This window comes from Mauremys reevesii, linkage group 2 (assembly GCF_016161935.1).
Source record: "Mauremys reevesii isolate NIE-2019 linkage group 2, ASM1616193v1, whole genome shotgun sequence".
Classification (NCBI taxonomy): Eukaryota; Metazoa; Chordata; order Testudines; family Geoemydidae; genus Mauremys; species Mauremys reevesii.
In genome coordinates, this window is record NC_052624.1 from 54636073 (window position 1) to 54659562 (window position 23490).

At 39.7% G+C, this 23490-nt stretch overlaps 1 protein-coding gene across 6 annotated transcripts in view; it reads right to left on the reverse strand.

Annotated features, from left to right (window-relative positions):
• The window catches only part of AGMO (alkylglycerol monooxygenase), a 515888-nt gene that overhangs the window by 329745 nt on the left and 162653 nt on the right, over window positions 1-23490 (reverse strand). For 3 of the 6 annotated variants that reach the window (XR_005593863.1, XR_005593864.1, XM_039523588.1), the window contains exons 11-12: window positions 22266-22348; window positions 21207-21312 (exon numbers count right to left, since the gene is read on the reverse strand). Coding sequence is in view for 4 of the 6 variants with exons in the window: in XM_039523588.1 (XP_039379522.1) it covers window positions 21207-21312; window positions 22266-22348 (189 nt within the window). In the remaining 2 variants the exon portion in view is untranslated. Of the gene's footprint in view, window positions 1-12772; window positions 12843-14595; window positions 14871-21206; window positions 21313-22265; window positions 22349-23490 lie in introns of those variants that run through there. The other 3 variants (XM_039523589.1, XM_039523586.1, XM_039523587.1) reach the window with 2 other exon arrangements.

Here is a 23490-nt window from a genome sequence, read left to right on the forward strand (position 1 = left end):
AAAAAGACAGTTATTATAATGTCTTTGATACTATGTAAGACACTGTCAAACAAGGTGAGTTTTCCCCCCTTCTAAAACAGCAGCTAAAGGGAAAGGGAACAAGAAATGTTGTTAAAATGAAAGCCTTACTTCATACTTTACATTTCAAATGCTTATCTGTTTTTCCTTCTTTTCTGTATCTTTAATAAAAGGTTAAAATGATTTTAATGGTGTTTGCCAATGTATTGAGCAGGCAGAGGTCTCCATATACCAAACTCTGGACCTTATTTAACATTCTTTAATGTTGGATGGTGACTGTGTTAACACCTTTGGCCCAATATTTTCGTTGTCTTTTTTTTTTTGTCTTTTGTCAAGTACTAAGCATATCAGCAGCACTTTACAAATAAAATAATAATATGACACTCTTTCAAGCATAAGACTACATGCAGCCTGAAGCCTGAATTTGTCCCCAAATGAAAATCTCAGAACATTAAAATATCTCCATTGCCTGACTGCCAGTTATAACCTATGCTATCAGCACAGACTAGTAAATATGCCTCCACTCTGCCTTTTAAGAAACACTGTCTAATAAATGCAGTTTTTTCAGCTGTAGTTTGCTTTTGTATGGGGTTTTATGGTACAGATTACTGCACAGCAGAAAGCAAACTAAAATCATGAAGACCATGTAATTTCATCCATACAGGGATCAAAATATAACAGCAGAGGGTGAAGTAACTGATTGGGGAGGGTTCATGTGGACAAGCCAAGAAAGCAGACCAGTTTTGGTTGCATGCTGTTTTCACAGCTATAATTTTTGTTAGTTTTGCAATCTGATGCTTTTGATTTTTATTTGATGCTAATAGGTCCTGAAAGCTGGAGATATTTTACAAAGCCAAAAAAATAAACCTGGATCCACTAAAGATTCTGTTTTTCACTTTCCTAAATCTCCTTTAGCCAGGAGTTGGGCCTGCTGGCCTTTAGTGTTAGATCTACTGATGAAAAATAGTATATAATGGCTAGTTATTATAATCGTCCCTAGGAGGAACAGATGTGAGTCATATAGGGGTGCATTTTATAGGAATAATTTAATTGTAATTATTATAAGAACTTGGAAATTAGTAAATGCTTAAATACAGAGTAGGCTATAATTACTACAGCAAGACACTTGAAAACCTCATTAAGATTGCATAAGATTATATAACAAAATTGAAGACAAAACTATCTTCCTCTAAGGGGGCTAAAGTAGAACACCACAGGTTAAGGGAATGATAGCATGGAAAAAAATATTTTACGAAAATATATCATGTTATTGTTTGCTTTTCTGGTTGTTTATTTTGCAGAATTCACTGGTGGTAGTGCACCAAATACACAGAGCCTGATTCCCTCATAGGGTTTCATCCACCTCCTGTTCAAATTAGTGAGAGTCTTTCCATGGTCTTTAATAGGAGTTGGTTCAGGCTTACATAGAGAAGTGCTTAACTGTACAAGTCAGCCCACTGATTTCAAGGGGATTACTTCATGAGTAAAATTTTACTAGACATTAGTAGGGCCGATATTATAACAAAACAAATAATAATTGGGTGATCTTGAAAGCAGAGAGAGATTGAAGACATGGGGATATTCATTTTACAGTGAGTTATAAAAAGGAAGATAGGTTTCAGAGTAGCAGCCGTGTTAGTCTGTCTCCGCAAAAAGAACAGAACAGGAGTACTTGTGGCACCTTAGAGACTAACAAATTTATTTCAGCATAAGCTTTCATGGGCTACAGCTCACTTCTTCGGATGCATAGAATGGAACACACAGACAGGAGACATTTATACATACAGAGAACATGAAAAGGTGGAAGTACGCATACCAACTGGAAGAGTCCAATCAATTGAGATGAGCTATCATCAGCAGGAGAAAAAAAACCTTTGAAGTGATAATTGAGACGACCCATAGAAGGTGTGAGGAGAACTTAACATAGGGAAATAGATTCAATTAGTGTAATGACCCAACCATTCCCAGTCTCTGTTTAGACCTAAGTTAATTGTATCTAATTTGCATATTAATTTGAGTTCAGCAGTCTCTCTTTGGAGTCTGTTTTTGAAGTTTTTTTGTTGCAAAATTGCCACCTTCAAGTCTGTCACTGAGTGGTTAGAGAGGTTGAAGTGTTCTCCCGCTGGTTTTTGAATGTTATGATTCCTGATGTCAGATTTGTGTCCATTTATTCTTTCACATAGAAACTGTCCGGTTTGGCCAATGTACATGGCAGAGGGGCATTGCTGGCACATGATGGCATATATCACGTTGGTAGATGTGCAGGTGAACGAGCCCCTGATGGCGTGGCTGATGTGATTAGGTCCTGTGATGATGTCACTTGAATAGATATGTGGACAGAACTGGCATCGGGCTTTGTTGCAAGGATAAGTTAAGTTATGTTGTATGGTGTGCGGTTGCTGTGAGTATTTGCTTCAGGTTGGGAGGCTGTCTGTAAGTGAGGACTGGCCTGTCTCCCAAGATCTGAGAGAGTGAGGGATCATCTTTCAGGATAGGTTGTAGATCTTTGATGATGCGCTGGAGAGGTTTTAGTTGGGGGCTGTAGGTGATGGCTAGTGGCGTTATTTTCTTTGTTGGGCCTGTCCTGTAGTAGGTGGCTTCTGGGTACTCTTCTGGCTCTGTCAATCTGTTTTTTCACTTCAGCAGGTGGGTATTGTAGTTTTAAGAATGCTTGACAGAGATCTTGTAGGTGTTTATCTCTGTCTGAGGGATTGGAGCAAATACGGTTGTATCTTAGAACTTGGCTGTAGACAATGGATCGTGTGGTGTGTCCTGGATGGAAGCTGGAGGCATGTAGGTAAGTATAGCGGTCAGTGGGTTTCCGGTATAGGGTGGTGTTTATGTGACCATGGATAACTCGTGACCTCCAATATGCCATGGTACTTTGTAACCTTAGGAAGACCAGGCAATCAACCATTCCTTTCTGACAGTAGCGAAGTACACTACTCTTAAAGAAGAACCAATTTTTTAAATAGAGCTATAAATTAGACTCTAGTTTTCAGGGCAAAATTGACAGTTCTACCTGGATTAGTCATGCAGTATAAGATGTATTAAAAACTCCAAGAGTAAGTGGTGGAACTATGGATCAGGGAATCTTGGCTATCTCCTTCCAAATCTGTTTCCAAGAAAGTCAAGTGTAGAAGGTTTTACCCCTCCCTGCACATACCTTTTAATATCAATGTATTACTTCTCCTGGTGCTCAGTAACATGCCAAGTATGCTGGCAATCACCAACTGAGAAAAACTGATTAGAATTTCAGTCTCTGAAGTCTTGCCAAGGCTGAGGGTTGTCGGTCAGCTTGAAAATATTTTTTTACATAACTACCATGATTTTAACATAAGAAAGATATTACTAGACCTATTTCCTCACTACTAATGGGAACATTCTTGGTTCTCTTGGTCAGGCCATTATATCACTTGCTGACAATGAGGGCAAATATTCAGTGGGATCTTTCTCCTAGTTACCAAAGTCAAATAGGAAGGGTGCACAGAGCATTGGAACTTGACCATGACAGGGTGTGGATCTTGACTTGGCCAATTCAGACCATTGACATATGAGTAAGACAATGTACTGCCATGACTCTGCTACTTCCAACAGAGGCCCCAAGAGGGTAACAATAACTCAGTGGATCATAGTATGTTGGAGGTGCTTTGGCCATTTGATACCAGCATATACTTGCAGGTGAACCTCTCTGTCTCTACTACAAATGATTGAACATTTCTGTTCAAAAGTTTTTCAGTTAAAATGACCTATTTTTCAAATTTAAAGTTATGGTTTTTGAACTTTTCCAGTTTTTCAATGAAGACTTAAAAATTCAGTCCTCTCTGCCACTTTCGCTCTCTTTTTAAATTCCTTTTCCAGAGGTAACATGAAAGAAAAGTGTGTTTGGTGGGGGGGGAGGGGGAGGGAAATACAAAAAAGGGAGGAAAAGGTAAGAGAAAGTGGAAAAAATGAAATACTTCAAAAACTTGTGGGTTTTTTAAAAATGATTTTTATACATTTAAACTTACCAAAAAATACTTTCTATTTTTTCCCCAGCTCTAGACTCTGCAATCCTTGTGAATTTAAGAATTTGGGGAGATTTTATTCACTAGTTGCAGCAATATCTATCTCAGAGTGACAAACTCAAGGAGCTCAATGTATTTACCTTAATAAGAGAGGTTAAGGGGTAACTTGACAACAGTCTATAAGTATCTACAAGGGAAACAAATATTTAATAACAGGCTCTCAAATCTAGCAGAGAAAGGTATCACGTGATCCAACTGGTGGAAGTTGAAGCTAGATAAATTCAGACTGGAAGTAAGGCATAAACTTTTAATGGTGAGAATAATTAACCATTAGAACAATTTACCAAGGGATAGTTGATTTTCCATCACTGGCAATTTTTCAATCAAGACAATGTTTTTTTCTAAAAGATATGCTATAGAAAATATTTTTGGGGACGTTCTATGCCCTCTGTTATTGGGAGGTCAGACTAGATGATCACAAAGGTCCCTGCTGGCTTTAGAATCCAGGACTCTATCTGTTTATTCCATAATCCTTAAGTATTTGAAACTGTAGCCTGTCAATAATTCCCTGCCAAGATATTATTCTACCTGATAGATTAATCTATGGTATGTGATTAATCTATCAGGTAGAATAGATTCATGATTTAGCAGATCCAATTAAACAACTGGCTCTTTGTAAATTTGGCTTTAAGTGACACAGTGAAGGGGCAACCTGCCCCCTTAAGAGTAGTGCAACCTAGGTCAGCCCATCCCTGTCACATGACGTGGCTCCTTCGAGTTTTTGGTAGGTCTCATCTACAAAGATGGAAGAGATATTCGAAGATGGGAAAATGGGCCTGGGAATAAGTAGTGTTTGGGAGAAAATCAGTTACTATTTCCCAGATGCTTCAAGAGGGGCAGGAAGTGCCACCCACTCCATAGCTGGCAAAAAAAAAAAAAAAACGGTGAGGAACCACAAATGCAAGTCAAGGCTAGCAGAGTTTGCAGACCCAGTGAAGACATCTACCGGCAGGACAAAGGACAGAGCAGTCCAGGGTGGAGGGACTGAAGGCACAGTCCTTAGCCATGTAAACCAAGGTCGCTGGCTAGAACACAGAAGAGAGGGTGAGCCCAGGTTCCCCTACTTCTTCCCCAGAGCAAGAGAGGAGGTACAGGTATCAAGAGTGGAGTTTGAGGGCTGAGTGTAGAGGTCACTGGACGTTGGGTTTTCTTATTTTGGGACTTTTCTGTTAACCCTAGAAGGGGAATGGACTGAGAGATGACCATGCCAGAAGGCAAGCCACGGAAATGGCAGACCATCATGGAACTGGGATGGAAAAGAGGGCACTGCAGATCACTAACCTCTGCAACACCGCTTCTGTGCATGTGGGGTTTGCTCTGAGGCAAGACTCTATAACATGCACTAATAACACAAATGAATCAATTAATTGTCTATAATTGGAAATGTCACTGGGGAACCCATTAACACCAGTAGTGAATTTGACCTAACAAGTCTATGTCAGAGGTGGAGGTAGATCCAGGACCAAACCTCGCCTTCTATGTTATAGTGTACTTAGTTAAAACCCACAGAAAATTAAAATAAATAAATAAAACCATCCATGTGGATAAAAGGAGGTCAAGTCTTTCTAAACCTGGCAATCATTTGGTGGGCCACATTTGAGTGTAATAATCAGAGAGGCAGCCGTGTTAGTCTGGATCTGTAAAAAGCGACAAAGTCCTGTGGCACCTTATAGACTAACAGACGTATTGGAGCATGAGCTTTCGTGGGTGACTACCCACTCCGTCAGAGGCATGCATCTGACGAAGTGGGTATTCACCCACGCAAGGTAATAATAAAATAAATTAAAAAGACAAGCAGTTTGTGGAATTTAATTATGATGATGATTACTGCTCATTATTTATATAGCACTGCAAGTGTGCTAGGCATTTTTCATACATGCAAGAAGACACAATTCTGCCCCAAGGTTTTATAATCTAACTAGATTATTTGTAGGCAAAGGAGAAAAGGGAGAGAGAAAGAAAAATGTATCCTTTCTTTTCTTTTCTATTTATTATTAAATCACACATTTAACTGCCATTTTTTATTGTTACTTAATCTCTTCCTGTTTTCTGTAGCCAACATTCTGAAGCCAACAGTGGGGAAAAAACGAATCCATGCCAGGGATTTATAGTCATATGCAGATGTGCAGCAAATTCAGGTAATAGCTAAAGATAAAATATAGCATCCTCTTCTCCATAAAACCTAAAATTTCCAATCTAGAACCGAGCATTTCCAACTGTATATTAGCACTCAATCAGCAAAATAAACAATCTAATCTAAGCATTACACAGGCTCCACATGAAGATAAACCAAACCAATTCTGTCAGGACAGATGGGATCATTCTCAAACTCCATGGGGGTGATTCCATTGTTTTGCCTGTCTCAAGTGAGGTATTAGTAAATAACTAGGGCTTTGTATATTCTTTCCCCCTCAAAACACCTATTTCCAACTTTTAAACATACAAAGTGTTTTATGTATTCTGTGCTTGGGAACCAGTTGTTAAACACAACATTTGCTAATCTTCTTTCATCAGGCATTTTTTATTTGGCACTGGCAAGAAAAGGAAACTCTTTTAAACATTCTTTCTTCCTTGCGTAATATTCAAAACACAAAAATAAATACAGCATTGTTGTTTTCTTTATGTTTCCTGATTCTAAACATCATATCAAACAGATCTCCAGGAAAGGAATAACAAACATGGCAAGGCAATACATACAATTAATCACAGAAACTACAACAACTTGATTCTAGCTGATCGATCCATTGCCCACTTTAGACAAGAGGCATTTAGCTGGTTAGAAATCAGTATGCAGCTGACCAGATGTCATGAAACAGCTTTCATACTCAATGGTTATTTCAGGTGCTGCTCTTAGGCAAATAATTTAAAAGAGGAGTCATTCCCATTGTGTCTAAGATGTCATCTGCATTTTCAGTAACAACCTAATGGACATATCCCTTTTGATTAGAAGAATGTAATTACTAGCAACTATCAAACGTTATCTTTGTAGTTAAAATATACACTATGTTGTGGAAGTATTTTAAACTCACCCCTCCCCCCCAAAAAAACACCAACAACAATCTTCTTCTAAACTTGGGTGTTGATACTATATAAGTGCTCTGCTGTGGCTTGTTGCCATGTGAAGAGCCACACTAGCCTAGAAGGTCAGGGAACCTGACATACAGGGAACACACCGAAGGTGGCCACGCAGATTTGCTGGTTGCTGTAAAAGGAAAATTTCGCATGGGTGTGTGATGCTTCCCAGGGTTGTGAGGCATCTCACCACTACCTGCCCTTAGCGTGAAGCAGTCTTGTCCATGCCTGCTGTAGATCATCTCCTTGTAACTAACAACCTCTGGCAGCACAAGTACTACCTTGCTCTCTGTACAGATAGCGACAAGCATACATCAACCCCCAAATACTCAGAATGTACCCTGCAGTGTTCAGCCCCTTTATCCACTGAACACCCACAGAAGTACCAGGCCTGTGGTTCCCAAAGAAACAGTACATATCACCATCTAAGATTCAACTCAAAATAAGCACTTTGCCTAATTCCATAGCACTTAGATATTCACCTCTACCCCAATATAATGCGACCTGATATAACACGAATTCGGATATAACGCGGTAAAGCAGCACTCGGGGAGGGGAGGAGCTGCACACTGGCGGATCAAAGCAAGTTCAATATAACGCAGTTTCACTATAACACGGTCAGATTCTTTTGGCTCCTTAGAACAGCGTTATATTGGGGTAGAGGTGTATATAGTTAAAACATGCAGTTTTAAGTTTATTATCAAAGAACAGAGATTCAAGTAATAGTAAGAATCCTTGAAACAAATGATTATATATAAAACAAACTAACATGCTTTCTAAAGACTGAACTTAACAAACAAGTTACTCTCTTTAGTCTCTTGTCTAAAGAAGTTTATCTCACCCAAAGTTCTCTTGAGCCCCCTTTTTCATGAAGCCAAAACACTGTCCTTTTTATTCCTCCATGGAGGGTTCCTGGGCATCCTCTTTATCCCTCCCAAATATACATGATGGCTAAACATCTCTTGTCTGACAGAAAATCTATTTTCCACCTTTGCTGCTGACTAATGCTTTCATACAGCCTGTAAGAACATATTTTTGGTGTATATACAAACTCCTTAAATAGTATCTGTACATGTATTTGCAATGATATTGATGCCCATGACATTCTTCGTGAACCCAAATGTACACACTAAGATCATGAGATTCTTATAAGGTCTCTGCACACTCTTGCCAGTTGGCATTAAGAGATTCTTGTGTCAGAGGGTGGCAGGAGGCTTCTTGCCCCAACCTCTCCCCTTACACATCTTTGCAAGAGCCAGATACACTGAAGTAACCTAAATTTGCATTTCTCCCTTTCACACTCAAGTTTTCTTCATCTAATCATGAGGAAAGGACATCTAAAGTATCTCAAAACTGTCATGATTCATGGTGTCCAGCATCAGCAAAATCTTGCTTTATTATATGTGGAGAACAGTCAGCTGAATCCAGGCTGTCTTCTTCTGGGGGGTGATTCAAACATTCCATTGTGAGGAAACATCTTGTTGTTTTGAGGAGAAAATTCAGATCAAGTTAGCTACATCTATGATGGCAGAACATGATCTTGAGAGGACAGGGGAAAGTCTAATCTGCTTGAGTTTAAACCCAGTGTTCTTCACTGAGGGCTCTGGATATATTGGGAGAACTTTGCTCTACAGATGAACTTGGAAAGGCCAGTGGGGAAGTGTTGGCTCCTTTGATGATAGAGGTTTTCAATGTCTCCTTTAATGATGGCAGAGTGCTAAGCACTCTTAAGGAAGCACATGTAGCATATTTGATAAAGAAACTATGACTTGATGCTGACAATCTGGTCAACTGCTTCCAACCTTCCATTTTTGGCTAAAATTATGTACAAGGTTAATGTATGACAACTTTCAGCGTATCTAGATGCCTCAGAACCCCTTGGCCAGGTTCAGACCTGGTTATGGCATGGAGACTATACTGATTGATAATCTTACCGAGGTGCTAGCTAAGGGTCTAGACTGATACTGATAGCTCTATTGGCTGCCTTTCATACCGCTGAACAGGAAATTCTGTTAACTTGCTTGAGGACCTATGTGGGAGTAAATGGAGCTACTTTGCAATGGCTTTGTCATTTTTGTCTTGGAAAGTCACCAAGAGGGTAATTGCTTTTCTGCCTCAGAGCTCTTGTAGAGTGCTACAAGATTGCTCCCGAGATCATTCTTCCCATTTAATTTGTGTATGCTGCTGTTAGAAGAGGCAGTGAAGAGGCCTTAGGGCAGTACTTTCAATATTTAAATAAATATCTATGCTGATGACACTCAGGTCTATTTTGTCCAACCCAGGAATTACAGTCAGGTGTCTCCCTCCATTACAGGTGTGACTGGGGTGTGAATGAGTGTGAGCTAGCTGAGACACAATCCAGAGCAGGATGGCAGGTTGGCAGTAAGAGAAACAGATAGTAGCAGTGACCCCTTTTTGGGGAAAATATATTTCATTCGCATTAATGCCTTTGTCACTTACAGATTAGAGTACTGCAAAATTCTTTACATAGCATTGCAGTTTAAATCAACTCTAAAACTGAAGAAGATGCAGAGGGCAATAGCGTGATCATTAAGCAGTGTCTCAGTGTGAGTATGACACCAATGCCCCTGAATCTTCACTGACTATCTGTTGGTTCTGACCTATGGAGTCCACAATGGCCTGCAGTCTGCCTACTTGAGAGACTGCCCTGCTCCCCAAATGACTCTGGAACCCTGGTGAGGTCTGCCACAGCATGTGATGTGGAGCTCCATTTGCACACGAGAGAAGATGCTGTTGGTAGGGCACCCTTTGAGAGGGCCTTGATTTTGAAATGCACTCCTGCTGGGCCCAAAACAGACCATGCTTTTTGGGCATAACACAAAGGACCTTTGGGGATGTGAGTTCATGCTTTGTGGGGTTTCAAGTACAGATTTTCACTTGGAGAAAACAATGGTTTTGGGAAGCTGAGATAAGGAAATTTCAGTTTGGGCGACGCCAGCCTCTTCCTGGTGGGGAGCTGAGGTGGGCCAGCCAGAAAATTGGGGCAGTTGTGCCTGCACTCACCACGAGGCCCCATCTCCTCCATTGTCCTTCCCCCTTCTGTGGCCAGGTTGGAGACCAGAAACCAGAGCCAGGCACTGCGGGGTGCGGGCTGCTTGCAGCTGGTGAAAGGTGCCTGGGATGGGGGACCCGGCATGGCAGAGTCCTTGGGGAGCAGCAACTGTGAAGGGTGGTGGGCAGGAGCCCAGGCTGGAGCGGCTCACTCTGGGCCACTGTGGGGAGTCCTGGATCCTTCACTTGCCCTGGACACCAGGCAGGGACACATGCCGGGGGCTGCTTTCGGGCACCTCAGACCTCCCACCCAAGCGTACTTCTCTGCTGCTGCAGAGATGGGGGGCTGGAGAGCAGCAGTAGCTGCTACTGGGTGGCTAAAGCAAATTTGGGGATGACTATAGTCCCTGCAAACAACCCCCTCCCCAACCCACCTATGCTGTCTCTGATGGTGGACTCACTTTCACAAAGGTTGTTGTTTTGCTATTGCTATTTTAGTCTTAATTGGACTGTATTTTTAAAGTACCTGTCATAGGCAGCTAAAGCCTGAGAGAGGCAATCTTTTTATGTTTACATATTTAAATGAAATAAAACAGGCAACTTCTTACTTCAGCATATCTGCTCCCAATGTGAGAAACAAATGCTTCCTTTACTGACTCAAAGAAGTACTGCTAATGCACAATAGAGCTGGTTGAAATAATTTGTGGAGGTTATTTTTTTTGATGATTAAGAATAGCTTTTCAACCAAAACAAACATTTTGGTTACATTTTTTTTAATAAAAAATAAAAAAAATTCTGCAATTTATTTTGTATTTGGCAATTTTTTTTACCCAAAATAGTTTTCATAGAACAGAAAAACATCAGTAGTCAAGTTTTCATTAAAAAAAATATTGGGAAATTGGACAAAAAAAACCAAAAACAGAAAACTTAAAAACATGTCCTGGCATTTATCTACTAGCTCCAGGGCTTCAGAATCAATACAGCTGTGGAAGGACAAAATGGATTTGTGCATCCACTGCAAAATTGTCCGCCAAGGCTTCAGTCTTGCCAGTGTATCTGTACAGGTGCAAGGCTCCACCTGTGTAGGGGCAGTAGTACAACTGTGGTCTAAGTGCTGACTGCCAAATCTTTATTACTTGTGTGTTTTAAGAGGGAGAAAGGAAATACTGCTTGACTTTCAGAGCTGGCCAACAATTAGAACAATCATTCTTTGATTTATAAACCAAGCAAATCTGAAAGATAAATTATCAAGAGAATAAATGATGAAACTCCATAATGTCATTTTTTCAGAGACACTTTTTAAGAGGATACCTGTACTTCAATAACCCCCTTTTCCATGGTTGTTGACTTTGTAAACTTAACTGTACGTAAGGCCATCAGTCAACCACTAACTGTCTTGGGCTAAAGAAGGGCCACAAAATCCAGCTCACAAATAGAAAGGTACCATCAACCTTACTAATAATGGTTTTCACATATATTAGAGTAATTAAAAGTGAAATACATTTTTAAATGTATGTTGATAGCATTTATATCTTCAAATGTTTCTCTTGCCCCTCCCATTATATTTGACAACAGGGAAGAATCTACTTTTTTTTTCAATTTTTACACTAAGTTGCTGATTTCTATTAGCCCTGACTATCTCCTTAACTTGTCAAGCAATTAAAGTGACAAAAGTAATAGCAGATGCTTCTTTTACAGCTAAACCTATGGCAGGCAGGTCATACTTTGCAGTTTATTACAACCACTTGACACAATCTTGATTGTAAGGTAATTGAAAAGATCCTGATAATAAACCACTGGTTTACTTTTTTCAGATGAAATAAATATATAATCCAATTTCAACCTCATTTTAATGGCACATTAGATGGTCTCCAACTTGTCTTGATTTTTATTTTATTTGATGATTGTAAATAAACCCTGGAAAATTCCTTCCAAGATTTTACCACCTGAAACTGCAGCTGTTGGCTGACACTATCAAAGCCTCGCAATTCCAAACTCACGTGCAAATCTCATCAAGTGCAGACATTTCTAATTGGTTCCAGAAGTTTTTCTTTTTGCTAAGATCAGGGGGCAGAGGAAGAATAATGAGGAGCTTTTAAACAGAGGGGGGAAGGAGGGAGGGTGTTGAGCTTGGGGAGTGGAGATTTTAAAAAGCTCCAGCTTGGCTGCTCTGCCAGAAATGCGGAGCAATTTTATGGTCAATTGGCCAGAGCATCTGGAACCATATATCATAGTCTTTAGTTGACGGTGGTGAAGCCGACTCACACATTGGCTCAGGCTAAAACCAGTAATGACTCTGCTGTCACACCTAAATGGAAACTAACTTAATCTACTGCCAGGTTTAACTGTGACTTTTTCTAAGGGACATTATTCCTCTTAGGGCAGTTGTCAAGAATATTAAAAGTTCAGTCCACTGAATGTTCACGACACACTATGGTAGACTTTTATGAGCAAAGCTAACATATAAAATAAAGATTACAACTTGTGTTTGTTTAGCTCCATATGTGCTGACAAGGCTTTTTATCATGAGGCTGTTGGGTTTCCTCCCATCCCTCCTCCTTCCACCTTCGTTTTAAAAATATATTTCATATGCACCAGCCTACCTTGTTAGTGCATGGAGACTGCATAAATGCTGAAGTCATAAATCACAGCCTGGGGTATGGAGCATTCAACCTAATGGAAGCCAAATATGAGATGTACTGCATTTTGAAATGTGGCACAGATGATCATAATGAGGGGCAGAGCAAAAATTCCGCAGAGCAGAAAACTAAGGTTGATGTGGAAATAATTCCTTGTGAGTAAAGGTTTGTTTTAAGTCAATGGTCATAAGTCTCTGTTGCATTAACAAACAAGTGAGGTAACAGCAAGTCTCTGCATGATGTAAGAAGTCGCAAGTCAGCAGCATGGTAATACATCACATTCAGAGGGACTGGTATGAGGTAAGGAGTACAGTGCAAAGCAGTACTTTTAAATATATATCCATTCTATATTTTTATCCAGACAAATTAGTTAACATACTAGTTAGAAATGTAGGACTTGCACACTAGATCAGAATAGTGGTCCATCTAGTTCAGAATGCTGTCTCCAACAGCATTCTGCACCAGCTGCTTCTAAAGAAGATGCTAGAAAGATGCTGCAGAGGTTAGTTGTGGAATAAGCTGACCACAAGGAAGTTTCTCTCTAGCTTCATTAGTTAGAAGCTGGCTTATGCCCTGAAACATGAGGTTTTACATACCTTCCAAAACTCTTATTTCTCTTTAATCCTTATACAACCCATGCCAGAGTCAAATTGAAAAGAAAAGAAAAATACTTTATTTTAAAAGTGTTATTTGCAATATTGTTGTAGCCGTGTTGGCCCCAAGATATGAGACACACAAGGTGGGTGAGGTAATATCTTTTATTGGCTCAACTTCTGTTGGTAAAAGAGACAAGGAAGAAGATCTCTGTGGAGGTCAAAAGCAAGTCTCTTTCACCAACAGAAATTGACCCGGGATGTGAATTAGGCACCTTTTAGCTTGTGCCAGCAGCACCCACACTGAGCAGTTAAAGCGCAACTCTCTGATGTGGTGTGCAATTCACAGTGTAAACATAGCCAGAGTTTCTTAAAATTTAAAAGCCTGGCCTCCTATCTCAAGGTTTTGTTACCAATATTCTGTATCTATAAGAGCTAATAAAGCCCTCCATAGTCAGGTTGTTTGCAGGGAAGCATAGAGCTCATCATTAATTATATGAGCACTTGCATGAGTCAGTATGTTCAGCCTTCTGAAAACATTCCATTCACACTGGGCATGGTCAGAGGTTTTACACAGCTATTAATGGGCAAGTTTTGCATCAATGGCTCAAATGATCCCAATAAAACACAGTCAGGCTACCTTAAAATGTGGAGTGAGTATTTCAGTATTACTTTAATTTAATGTAGATCATTTAAGACCTCTCAGCTCAAGTCTAATACAGACAGCTTCAGTTGACTTTTGACTTTAATTTCTATTAGGTGTATCTTGCTCACAGAAAAACTTGCCTAAGTTTTTCAATATGTTCTGTTAGGTCCCTAACCCAAATTAAATTAGCGTCCATTATAACTTCAACATTGTCTAATCATTGATATTACTGCAATAACTCCTTGAAATACCCTGGGAGCAGTGCCAATACCAAACATCATTCATTTATATTTATAATTGTTTATTTAAAATCACTACCTTAGAACTCAGTGCACCCAATTTTACTAGCCAAAATGCCCTGCTCCTAATATGGAGAAGATACTTTTTTCTGAGAACTGATCTTCAATTGTTCAACAATTTTCATCAGATAATCTTCCTGTTTTATTTAATTGCATGGATCAAAGCAAATCTATACTTTATTTAACCTTTCAGTTACACTAGAATTAACACACAGGTTCAAGTCAACAATGTTGATTTAAAATCACCTTGAGAAAAAAGCCATAGCCTCCATAGTGTTTTATTCAGCCCAAATGAATATAGAATATGAATTTAGAAAATACTAGGGTCAGATTCTGTTTTGCTCTTATGCAGGTAGGCTGATGACATTCATAAAGAAACCTCCCTTACTCAGTCCGTATAAGGGCCTGCCAGAACTGTAGCTCTTACTCTCTGGGAAGAACAAGGGATGCTTCCTTCCTGCTCCGCCAGATACACACTGCTTCCCGAAGGCAGTGGAAAGTGATGGAAAGGAGGGAACATGTTTCTGTTACAAAAAAAAAGTGAACATCATTCTGAGATGTATTAGCAGGAGTGCTGTAAGCAAGACACGAGAAGTAATTCTTCTAATCTACTCTGCCCTAAGTACGCCTCAACTGGAGTAGTGTGTCCAATTCTGGGCATCACAGTTCAGGAAGGATGTGGACAAACTGGAGAGAGTCGTGAGAAGAACAACAAAAATGATTAAAGGTCTAGAAAACATGAACCTATGAGGGAAGATTGAAAAAAAATGGGTTTGTTTAGTCCGGAAAAGAGAAGACTGAGAAGGGGACATGATAACAGTTTTCAAGTATGTAAAGGTTGTTACAAGGAAGAGGGAGAAAAACTGTTTTTCTTAACCTCTAAGAATAGGACCAGAAGCAATGGGCTTAAATTGCAGCAAGGGAGGTTTAGGTTGGACATTAGGAAAAACTTTCTAACTGTCAAGGTGGTTAAGCACTGGAATAAATTGCTTAGGGAGGTTGTGGAATCTCCATCATTGGGGATTTTTAAGAGAAGATTAGACAACACCTGTCAGGAATGGTATATATAATACTTAGTCCTGCCATGAGTGCAGGGGACTGGACTAGATGACCTCTCAAGGTCCCTTCCAGTCCTATGATTCTATGATTCTTCTCCCCCATGCAATGGCCAGAAGAGCTGGTTGATCGGCCAGAAGATGTGTTCACCTACTGCACACTTGAGAATGCCAGAAGGCAAAGTGCCTGCCAATAAGTGACCATCTAGTCTATCTCTGAGGCAGAATGGTTCTGCACCACCCCAGAACAGGTATATGCCTACAAGACACAATCAGTCTCTAACAAGGGCACAAGGGGAGCCTAGGAGTAGGGATGTGTGTTTAGTCATAAAGGATATCAAGGAACAGGTATCAATTCCTCATTGCCGGATTGTTCTCTTCTGCTTTATCATTACAACTTCATGTTTGTTGTCCTTTATATATATATATATGTTTGTTGTCCTTTATATATATATATATGTTTGTTGTCCTTAATTTTATATATATATATATATATATATATATATATATATATATATATATATATATATATATATATATATAAAAAAATTAAGGACAACAAACATGAAGTTGTAATGGTAAAGCAGAAGAGAACAATTTGGCAATGAGGAATTGATACTTGTTCCAGTTTGTGATCCACCTCTTGACCACTCTAAAATCTCACAAATCTGACACATTTCAAGCAGAAACTCATAGTTTTTGTGTAATGCATATTTGACTACAATAGAATAAATATGAATAAGGTTTATACTTAACCAAGCACATTTCAAATTATTCAAGATAGTGCATAGCAAACAGAATCTGCCACAGAACTGGTCCAATGAGCACCATAAACTTATAAACTCTGGGACAGAATTAGCCACTACATTCTAGGTGCACAGAATATTGTTATCATAGATATTGCAATTTACACTAGCTTTCTTTATTTTCCTAAATCAGTGTCCAAAAAGACAACATACATACATATATCGACAAAGTGAGTTAATAGAAGTTGGAGTAAGAGAAATTTAAACTACCACCACAAAAATCTATAACTGGTACACAAATACATTTTGCAATGGTTATATTAGATGTGGGAAAGTAGAGAATGAGAAAGAGTGTGTGTGTATGTGTACTTCAGATTAAAAAGAGTGAATGAAAATGATTGAACTAATGTCTGTCTTGAATGGTGAATAAGACTGGTGTCTGTGTGCGGGAGAGCAAGGGAAAAAGGGATGTGTGGATGAGCAGATGAAAAATTGCAAGGACAAAGGTGGCAGAAGTAAGGATAATCATTTCACATACTAGACAGATTAATGTTTGCGTGTGTCACAATATATCATTGTACATGTATAACCAGGTTAAGTGAGTAGTTTTGATTGATCTCCCTTAGCTCTAACCTCAGGATCTGAGGAATTCTGGGAAAAGTTGTCTACATTTTTCACCTTTGGGTCACCGGTTTCAAATTCACCCAGATTAGTAACAACCAGAAACTATTACCATCTGAAATCTTTTTGACAGCTTTTTTGCATGAGTTGGTGATCTCAGTCCTTCTTTTTGGGTGATTGTCTGCATCCTAAAACCCACTATCACAAATTACCATCCTTTGTTAACAGTCCCAGCAAGGAGTCCAGAAACTGAATGTGAAGGTAGAATAAAATATCTTCTTACCCACGAAGGTAAACCTTCTAGATCATGGCACCCCAGAAGGGCAACATGAGGAACCGTGCTATATCTTTGGGGTGTCTACACTGAAATAAAACACTCATGGCTGGCCCATGTCAGCTGACTCGGACTTGTGGTGCTTGGGCTGAGGGACTAGAAAACTGTAGTACAGATGCTCAGGCTTGGGCTGGAGCCCAAGCTCTGGGACCCCACAATGGGGGAGGGGCTCCAGATCCCAGGCTTCCACCTGAGCCTAATGTCTACTCTGCAATTTTACAGACTTGCAGCCAAGCCCCAGGAGCCTGAGTCAGCTGACAGAGGCCAGCCTTGAGTGTTTAACTGCAGTGTAGACATACCCATAGTGTACCTGTTCTGTAGTAAACAGAGGACTTGATGTGTCCAGTGCTATCAGCCTGGCAATTTACAAGCCCTATATTAACTGCTGTTTCATATTCTGGTCTGTCCACTGGCAAATTACTTGGATGACACTTGCTCTTGCGATATTTTCAAAGAAAACTACCAATGATACTACCAATGATGACTAGCCAGCCAGTGCAAAATAAGAAGGGAGACAAAAAGAAAAGGGGCCAGGGAAGCAATCAAATGGGAAGGCCAAAATGAGGAAAAGAGAGAAAAAGACTGAAGAAAGAAGAAAGAAATAACCAAAAAGAAAAGAGGGAAGAAAGAAAGGAGGGGAAAAAGAGTTACAGAAGCAGTCAGAGACTGAAGGGGGTCAATACTTTAATGAAGAAAACAGATTAAGAAAAGAATAAGAAACAAAATGGATTTTTTTAAAAAAATAATATTAAGAGAAAATAATTGCATTTTGTTTATTGCATATTTTTATACAATGAAGTAGGAAACCATACGATTACTCCAGACCTACTTAGGACAATGTCCTGGAAACAAAGACAATGAATATTTTGTTGTTTTCCCTGAACCTTATCTTACTTATATTTTTACACACACACACACACACACACACACACACACACACACACACACACGCCTGCGAGAATGATAAGTGAAATATTCACATAAGTCAAGGCTATATTCATATAACTCCCATTGAGTTGCATGTGTATTTCAAATCAGTTGATAACCCTTGTGTGATAGGATGTCTACCCCACTAAGGCCCTGAATGGATTAATGTGTGCCTAAGAGGCCAATTTTGTTACTTAACTGCACCTGGAGGGAGAGACAGGCTTAACTGATCATGAAGCCCAGCTGAGCAGGAACAAGCTGGTTAGCATAAAGCAAGGAAGTTTATAGCAGAGGGGGCTGCAGGGAGAGAGTCTGATGTTACTATTTGGGCACTAGAAGATGGAGACATCTGCTCAAAGCAGAACCTAATCCCCAACTAAATCATCCCAGCTAGGGTTTTGTCAAGCCTGACCTTAAAAACTTCTAAGGAAGGAGATTCCACCACCTCCCTAGGCAACCCATTCCAGTGCTTCACCACCCTACTAGTGAAAAGTTTTTATTAATGTCCAACCTAAACCTCTCCCACTTCAACTTGAGACCATTACTCCTTGTTCTGTCATCTGCCACCACTGAGAACAGTCTAGATCCATCCTCTTTGGAACCCCCTTTCAGGTAGTTGAAAGCAGCTATCAAATTCCCCATCATTCTTGTCTTCTGCAGACTAAACAATTCCAGTTCTCTCAGCCCCCTAATCATTTTTGTTGCCCTCCACTGGACTCTTTCCAATTTTTCCACATCCTTCTTGTAGTGTGGGGCCCAAAACTGGACACAGTACTCCAGATGAGGCCTCACCAATGCCGAATAGAGGGGAATGATCACGTCCCTCGATCTGCTGGCAATGCTCCTACTTGTACAGCCCAAAACGCCGTTAGCCTTCTTGGCAACAAGGGCACACTGTTGACTCATATCCAGCTTCTTGTCCACGGTAACCCCTAGGTCCTTTTCTGCAGAACTGCTGCTAGCCGTTCAGTCCCTAGTCTGTAGCAGTGCATGGGATTCTTCCATCCTAAGTGCAGGACTCTGCACTTGTCCTTGTTGAACCCCATCAGATTTCTTTTGGCCCAATCGTCCAATTTGTCTAGGTCCTGTATCCTATCCCTACCCTCCAGCTTATCTAGCACTCCTCCCAGTTTAGTGTCATCTGCAAACTTGCTGAGAGTGCAATCCACGCCAGATCATTAATGAAGATATTGAAAAAACCTAGCCCCACGACCTACTCTTGGGGCACTCCGCCTGATATCAGCTGCCAACTAGACATGGAGCCATTGATCACTAGCCGTTGAGCCTGATGATCTAGTCAACTTTCTATCCAGGCTGGTATGTCCCCCTGGTGACTAAACAGCATAAACAGTCATCCAGACAACCTTCACCAAGTATTTTTATGATTGTTTCACCTTTGTGCTCCAGGTACAACACCACTATAGCAGCAACAGCTAGCAGGAGACCCCTCCTGCTGCCTTGTTCAGGCTTTTACCTACTTGCTGCCTTCTCCCAGTTATCCAGCTGGTAAGCTAATTACCTCATCCCCTTCTCCACACGTGCCAGTGATCCCTTCTAATTTTCGAAGCCAGTTCACTACCTAACTCCCTCCTACTCTAACCCTGAGTGCGCTAAGTGACCAGAGTCCTGGCTTCCAGAAAGCTCTATTTATAGCTGCTAAGAGTGCCCTATCACACCTTGGGAAGCAAAATAAACACAGGACAATTAATTCTATGTTTAAAATATATCTATTACACTAGTTTACTCAATGTACACTAATTTTTTTTCCCAAATACTAGGCCCTTCATACTTAAAACAAAAGCTATCATGAAATCCATAAAATGTGGGCTTTAACTCGGACACACACTGATTAAAAGAAAATAAGACACTTGTTGATTTTAAAATCAAGGTTATGACACTAATATAACAATTACCAAAAAGTTCAAAATAATTTGTAAGTAGTGGCGCTTTGCTAACCAGCTTTACATTTTGTCTAACAATTATTGTTTCCTGTCCTGGTGGGGGGAACACTAGAATTTATCCATGGTGATATTGCCTGCTGTCAAGGAAAAGGCAATAGAATTGGTACCATTTTCAGAAACACCCAATTAACAACGTCTTGCGGGGGGGGGGGGGTGTCAGATCTTTAATTGAGGTAAATTGGTGTAACTCCACTGAAGCTGACAGCTATGCCAATTTAGACAACTTCAGGATCTGGCCTTTGATCTTTCTGTTTCTAAACCAAAAGATACATATATGTCCTAGTCTTTTGCTCAGGGAAAGACATTTGAAACTGTTATTCTTAAAACCCCCACTATATTAAAAACACTAAGTTACTATGTTTAATTCATTCTTCTTAAATAACTCACTTATGCTAAATAGCTTGCTTCATGTTCACTTGGCACTTCATAAAGCTAACATACAGTCAAATGATTGCGTTGGACCCTTCAGATCATCATCCGGCCAAACCCAAAAGTAAACTTTATTTGTTAACCAATCTCTCAATAGTGCAGTGAGCCATTCATAAAACCAGACTTGCACAACCCTAATCCTCATCTGGAAACTAACCATAGATTCCTTAAGAATGTGGTGCAGTTTGGAGTCATATGAAAAGTATCATTTTAATGTAAAATACACACCTAGATTTTGGGAAACTCAAGTGCAGAGAAACCAAAAGTCATACACAGTAAACACAAACACGTCATAATGAGGGTGTGAAATCAGGCAACACAAAGTCAATCTCAACACAATGATAACTGAGCATGCCTCTTTGGGCTGTTGTCAAGTCCTGCAGAATAATTAAGATCCGGGAATAAATTAAATCTGGAGGTTGGGCAGCACGTGAGGGTATTTCTTTCAAAGTTTATGGCCAACAATATATTATTTTTGATTAGCAGGATAACACACATCGCTGTCTCTGACTTTTTTTGATTTGATACATTAGGTACCACCCACAATTAACAATTTCTCCTACAGCAAAGCCTCAAAACATGTAAGAAATATGATAAAAGGCTACGAAAAAAATTCCCAAATTCTGATCAATTGTACAGTCAAAAATATGTATCAGAAATATATACCTCTAAAGGCAACCCATAATCTTAAATTGGCAAAATGACTCATTTTCTGAAAAGGGGGGGGGATCTAGAGTCCCTAGGGTCTGCAAATTGCATGCAGTATTCTTAAAAATAAATATCTTACCTCGTAAGTAAATGCCAAAGAAGCAATGTATATTTTCAGGTAACTAAGTTTGTGCAGAGCTAGAAAGACTGAGCAGCGGACAGCTTCCAAACTAGCTGCTTTGGGCCTAGAATAAGAATTAAAATTAATGTTCAGTCTTTTCTCCTTTGCATGTAATCTGTTGAGTACTTCAGTGACAAATAGGAACACAGAACAAGGAACTGATGATATCCTGTAGTAATATGCAGTTGCAACTGAGTTTTCACTATAAATCTGATTTAAAGTTTACAATTTAAAACCTTAGCTCTGAATTTCCTGGATTAGTAAGCTTGATTTGGGAATCATTTTGAAATCTGGGTAATGTGTTCTACCTTAAATTACTGATATATATATACTCTCAATCTTAGTTCTATTTTAATGTAGTTTTTGCCTGGGAAACTCTGAATAAAGCTGTAACCTATTGGTGGAGTAAATTATTTATTATACAAGAGGTGAGGGTAAGAATGGGGCAAGGCAAAATTATGAAAAATTCCTAATGAATAATTTGAGCCTCTCTTTACACAATTCTAATTTTCCTTTATTTACACCCATCCACATTTTTTGCGGCATAAATTCTAAACTGCTCCTGTACATTGCCAAATTCTTTCTCTATGCTGAAATAAACAATTTAGCGTGTAAAGATCAAAGGTATTTACCTCTGTCTGAATAATGAATGTGAAACAGAGTAGGATTGTCACTGGAATGTTAAATGAAGACATAACCATTAATTAAATATAAATAATTTCTTCTGCATCATCTTCAGGCAGGCTGATTCCATTTCTCTCTACAGTTGTTTTCCATTATTTCTTAGGTCCTTACTCATGTTGAGTAGCCCTACAGTCGGGTACTATTTATAAGTGCATCACAATTTGGTCCATACATTGCAACGTGCAAGTAGGAAGTCCATGCATTTGATTAACATTATAGTCGTTTGATACTTTAATGGTTGCCATACTTTATAAGTAATTGTGGTAGCCAATGGACTTTTTTTTTTTTCACAGTCAGGAAACAAGAAAAGAAAGAAAATGTTTCATGTCTTGCCTTTGCTCCATAAGGAATCCAATGGAGGTCAATGTCAGGATAATGTAGCCAATCCTCAGGAGAAGAGTTACCTGTGATAATGTCTGTTAAAACAACAAAGAACAAATTACTCATTTAGGGTAGCTCTCTGAAGGGATATTGGGTTCTAAACATGACACTGGAGCAGCCCGAACTTTCACTCTCAATTATACATTAGTGTCTCCTTTTAAAGTAGTTTGATATTTTGAACTTTATATCTAAAAAAACCCATGCCAGATTCTCCAGCCCACTCCCTACATGTTTTTCTTTTTGCTTCTTGGAAGCTACAAGAATCAGATTTTTCCAAAAATAATTCTTATCATAGGATTAGTCTTCAAAATATTTTTTTAAAATTTTCATTACTGTTTTTCCCCTGAAATTATTTGAACCCTTCATACTGGTACCCAAAAGCAAACAGCTATTTTTTCTAAATAAATATGAAAGCCCAGCCTGCTCTTTTTCCTGTTCATAATGTCATTTCAGCTTTGCAAGGGTTCCCCAGAGGGTACAGGCAGTTGAAAACAATATTGCTTAAAAAAAAATGAAGAAGGTTAGTAACCATTTTTTCTTCTTCAAGTGCTTGCTCATGTCCATTCCATGCTAGGTGACTCACAAGCAGTACCGCTGGAGGTGGGCTCGGAGCTCATGCACATGCTGACTGCAACACTGTTTTCCCAAAGCTGGCATCGTCACAGTCCTGTTGGGCGATGGCGTAGTGAGAAGCGAAGGTATGAAACGACGACCAGTTTGCAGCTCTGTGGATGTCGTGGATTGTACCTGCATGAGGAACACTGCTGATGAAGCGTGGACTCTTGTGGTATGAGCGGTCATGATAACCAGAGGTGGAACCTTCACCTGCTTGCAGCAAGCTTGGATACAGGCGGTTATCCAGAATTAGATTTTTTCAGATGACACAAGTAGCCGTCTCATCCTTTCTGCTACTGCTAAAAAGAGTTGCGTGGAGCTGCGGAAGGGCTTAATTCTCTCAATCTAAAAGGCCTGGGCCCGCCTAACATCCAATATATGATGCTGATGTTCTTCAGTGGTCTTGTGAGGTTTTGGAAAGAAGATAGACAGAAAAATGTCCTGCTCTTCAGGGGTAAGCCATGCAGCAACCATGCAGTCAAGTGTAGGGAGGTGAGGTTTGGGTGAAGCAACCAGCCGTGGTCTTATTAATTCAAGTCTGGTTGGAGCGGGAGCACAAGTG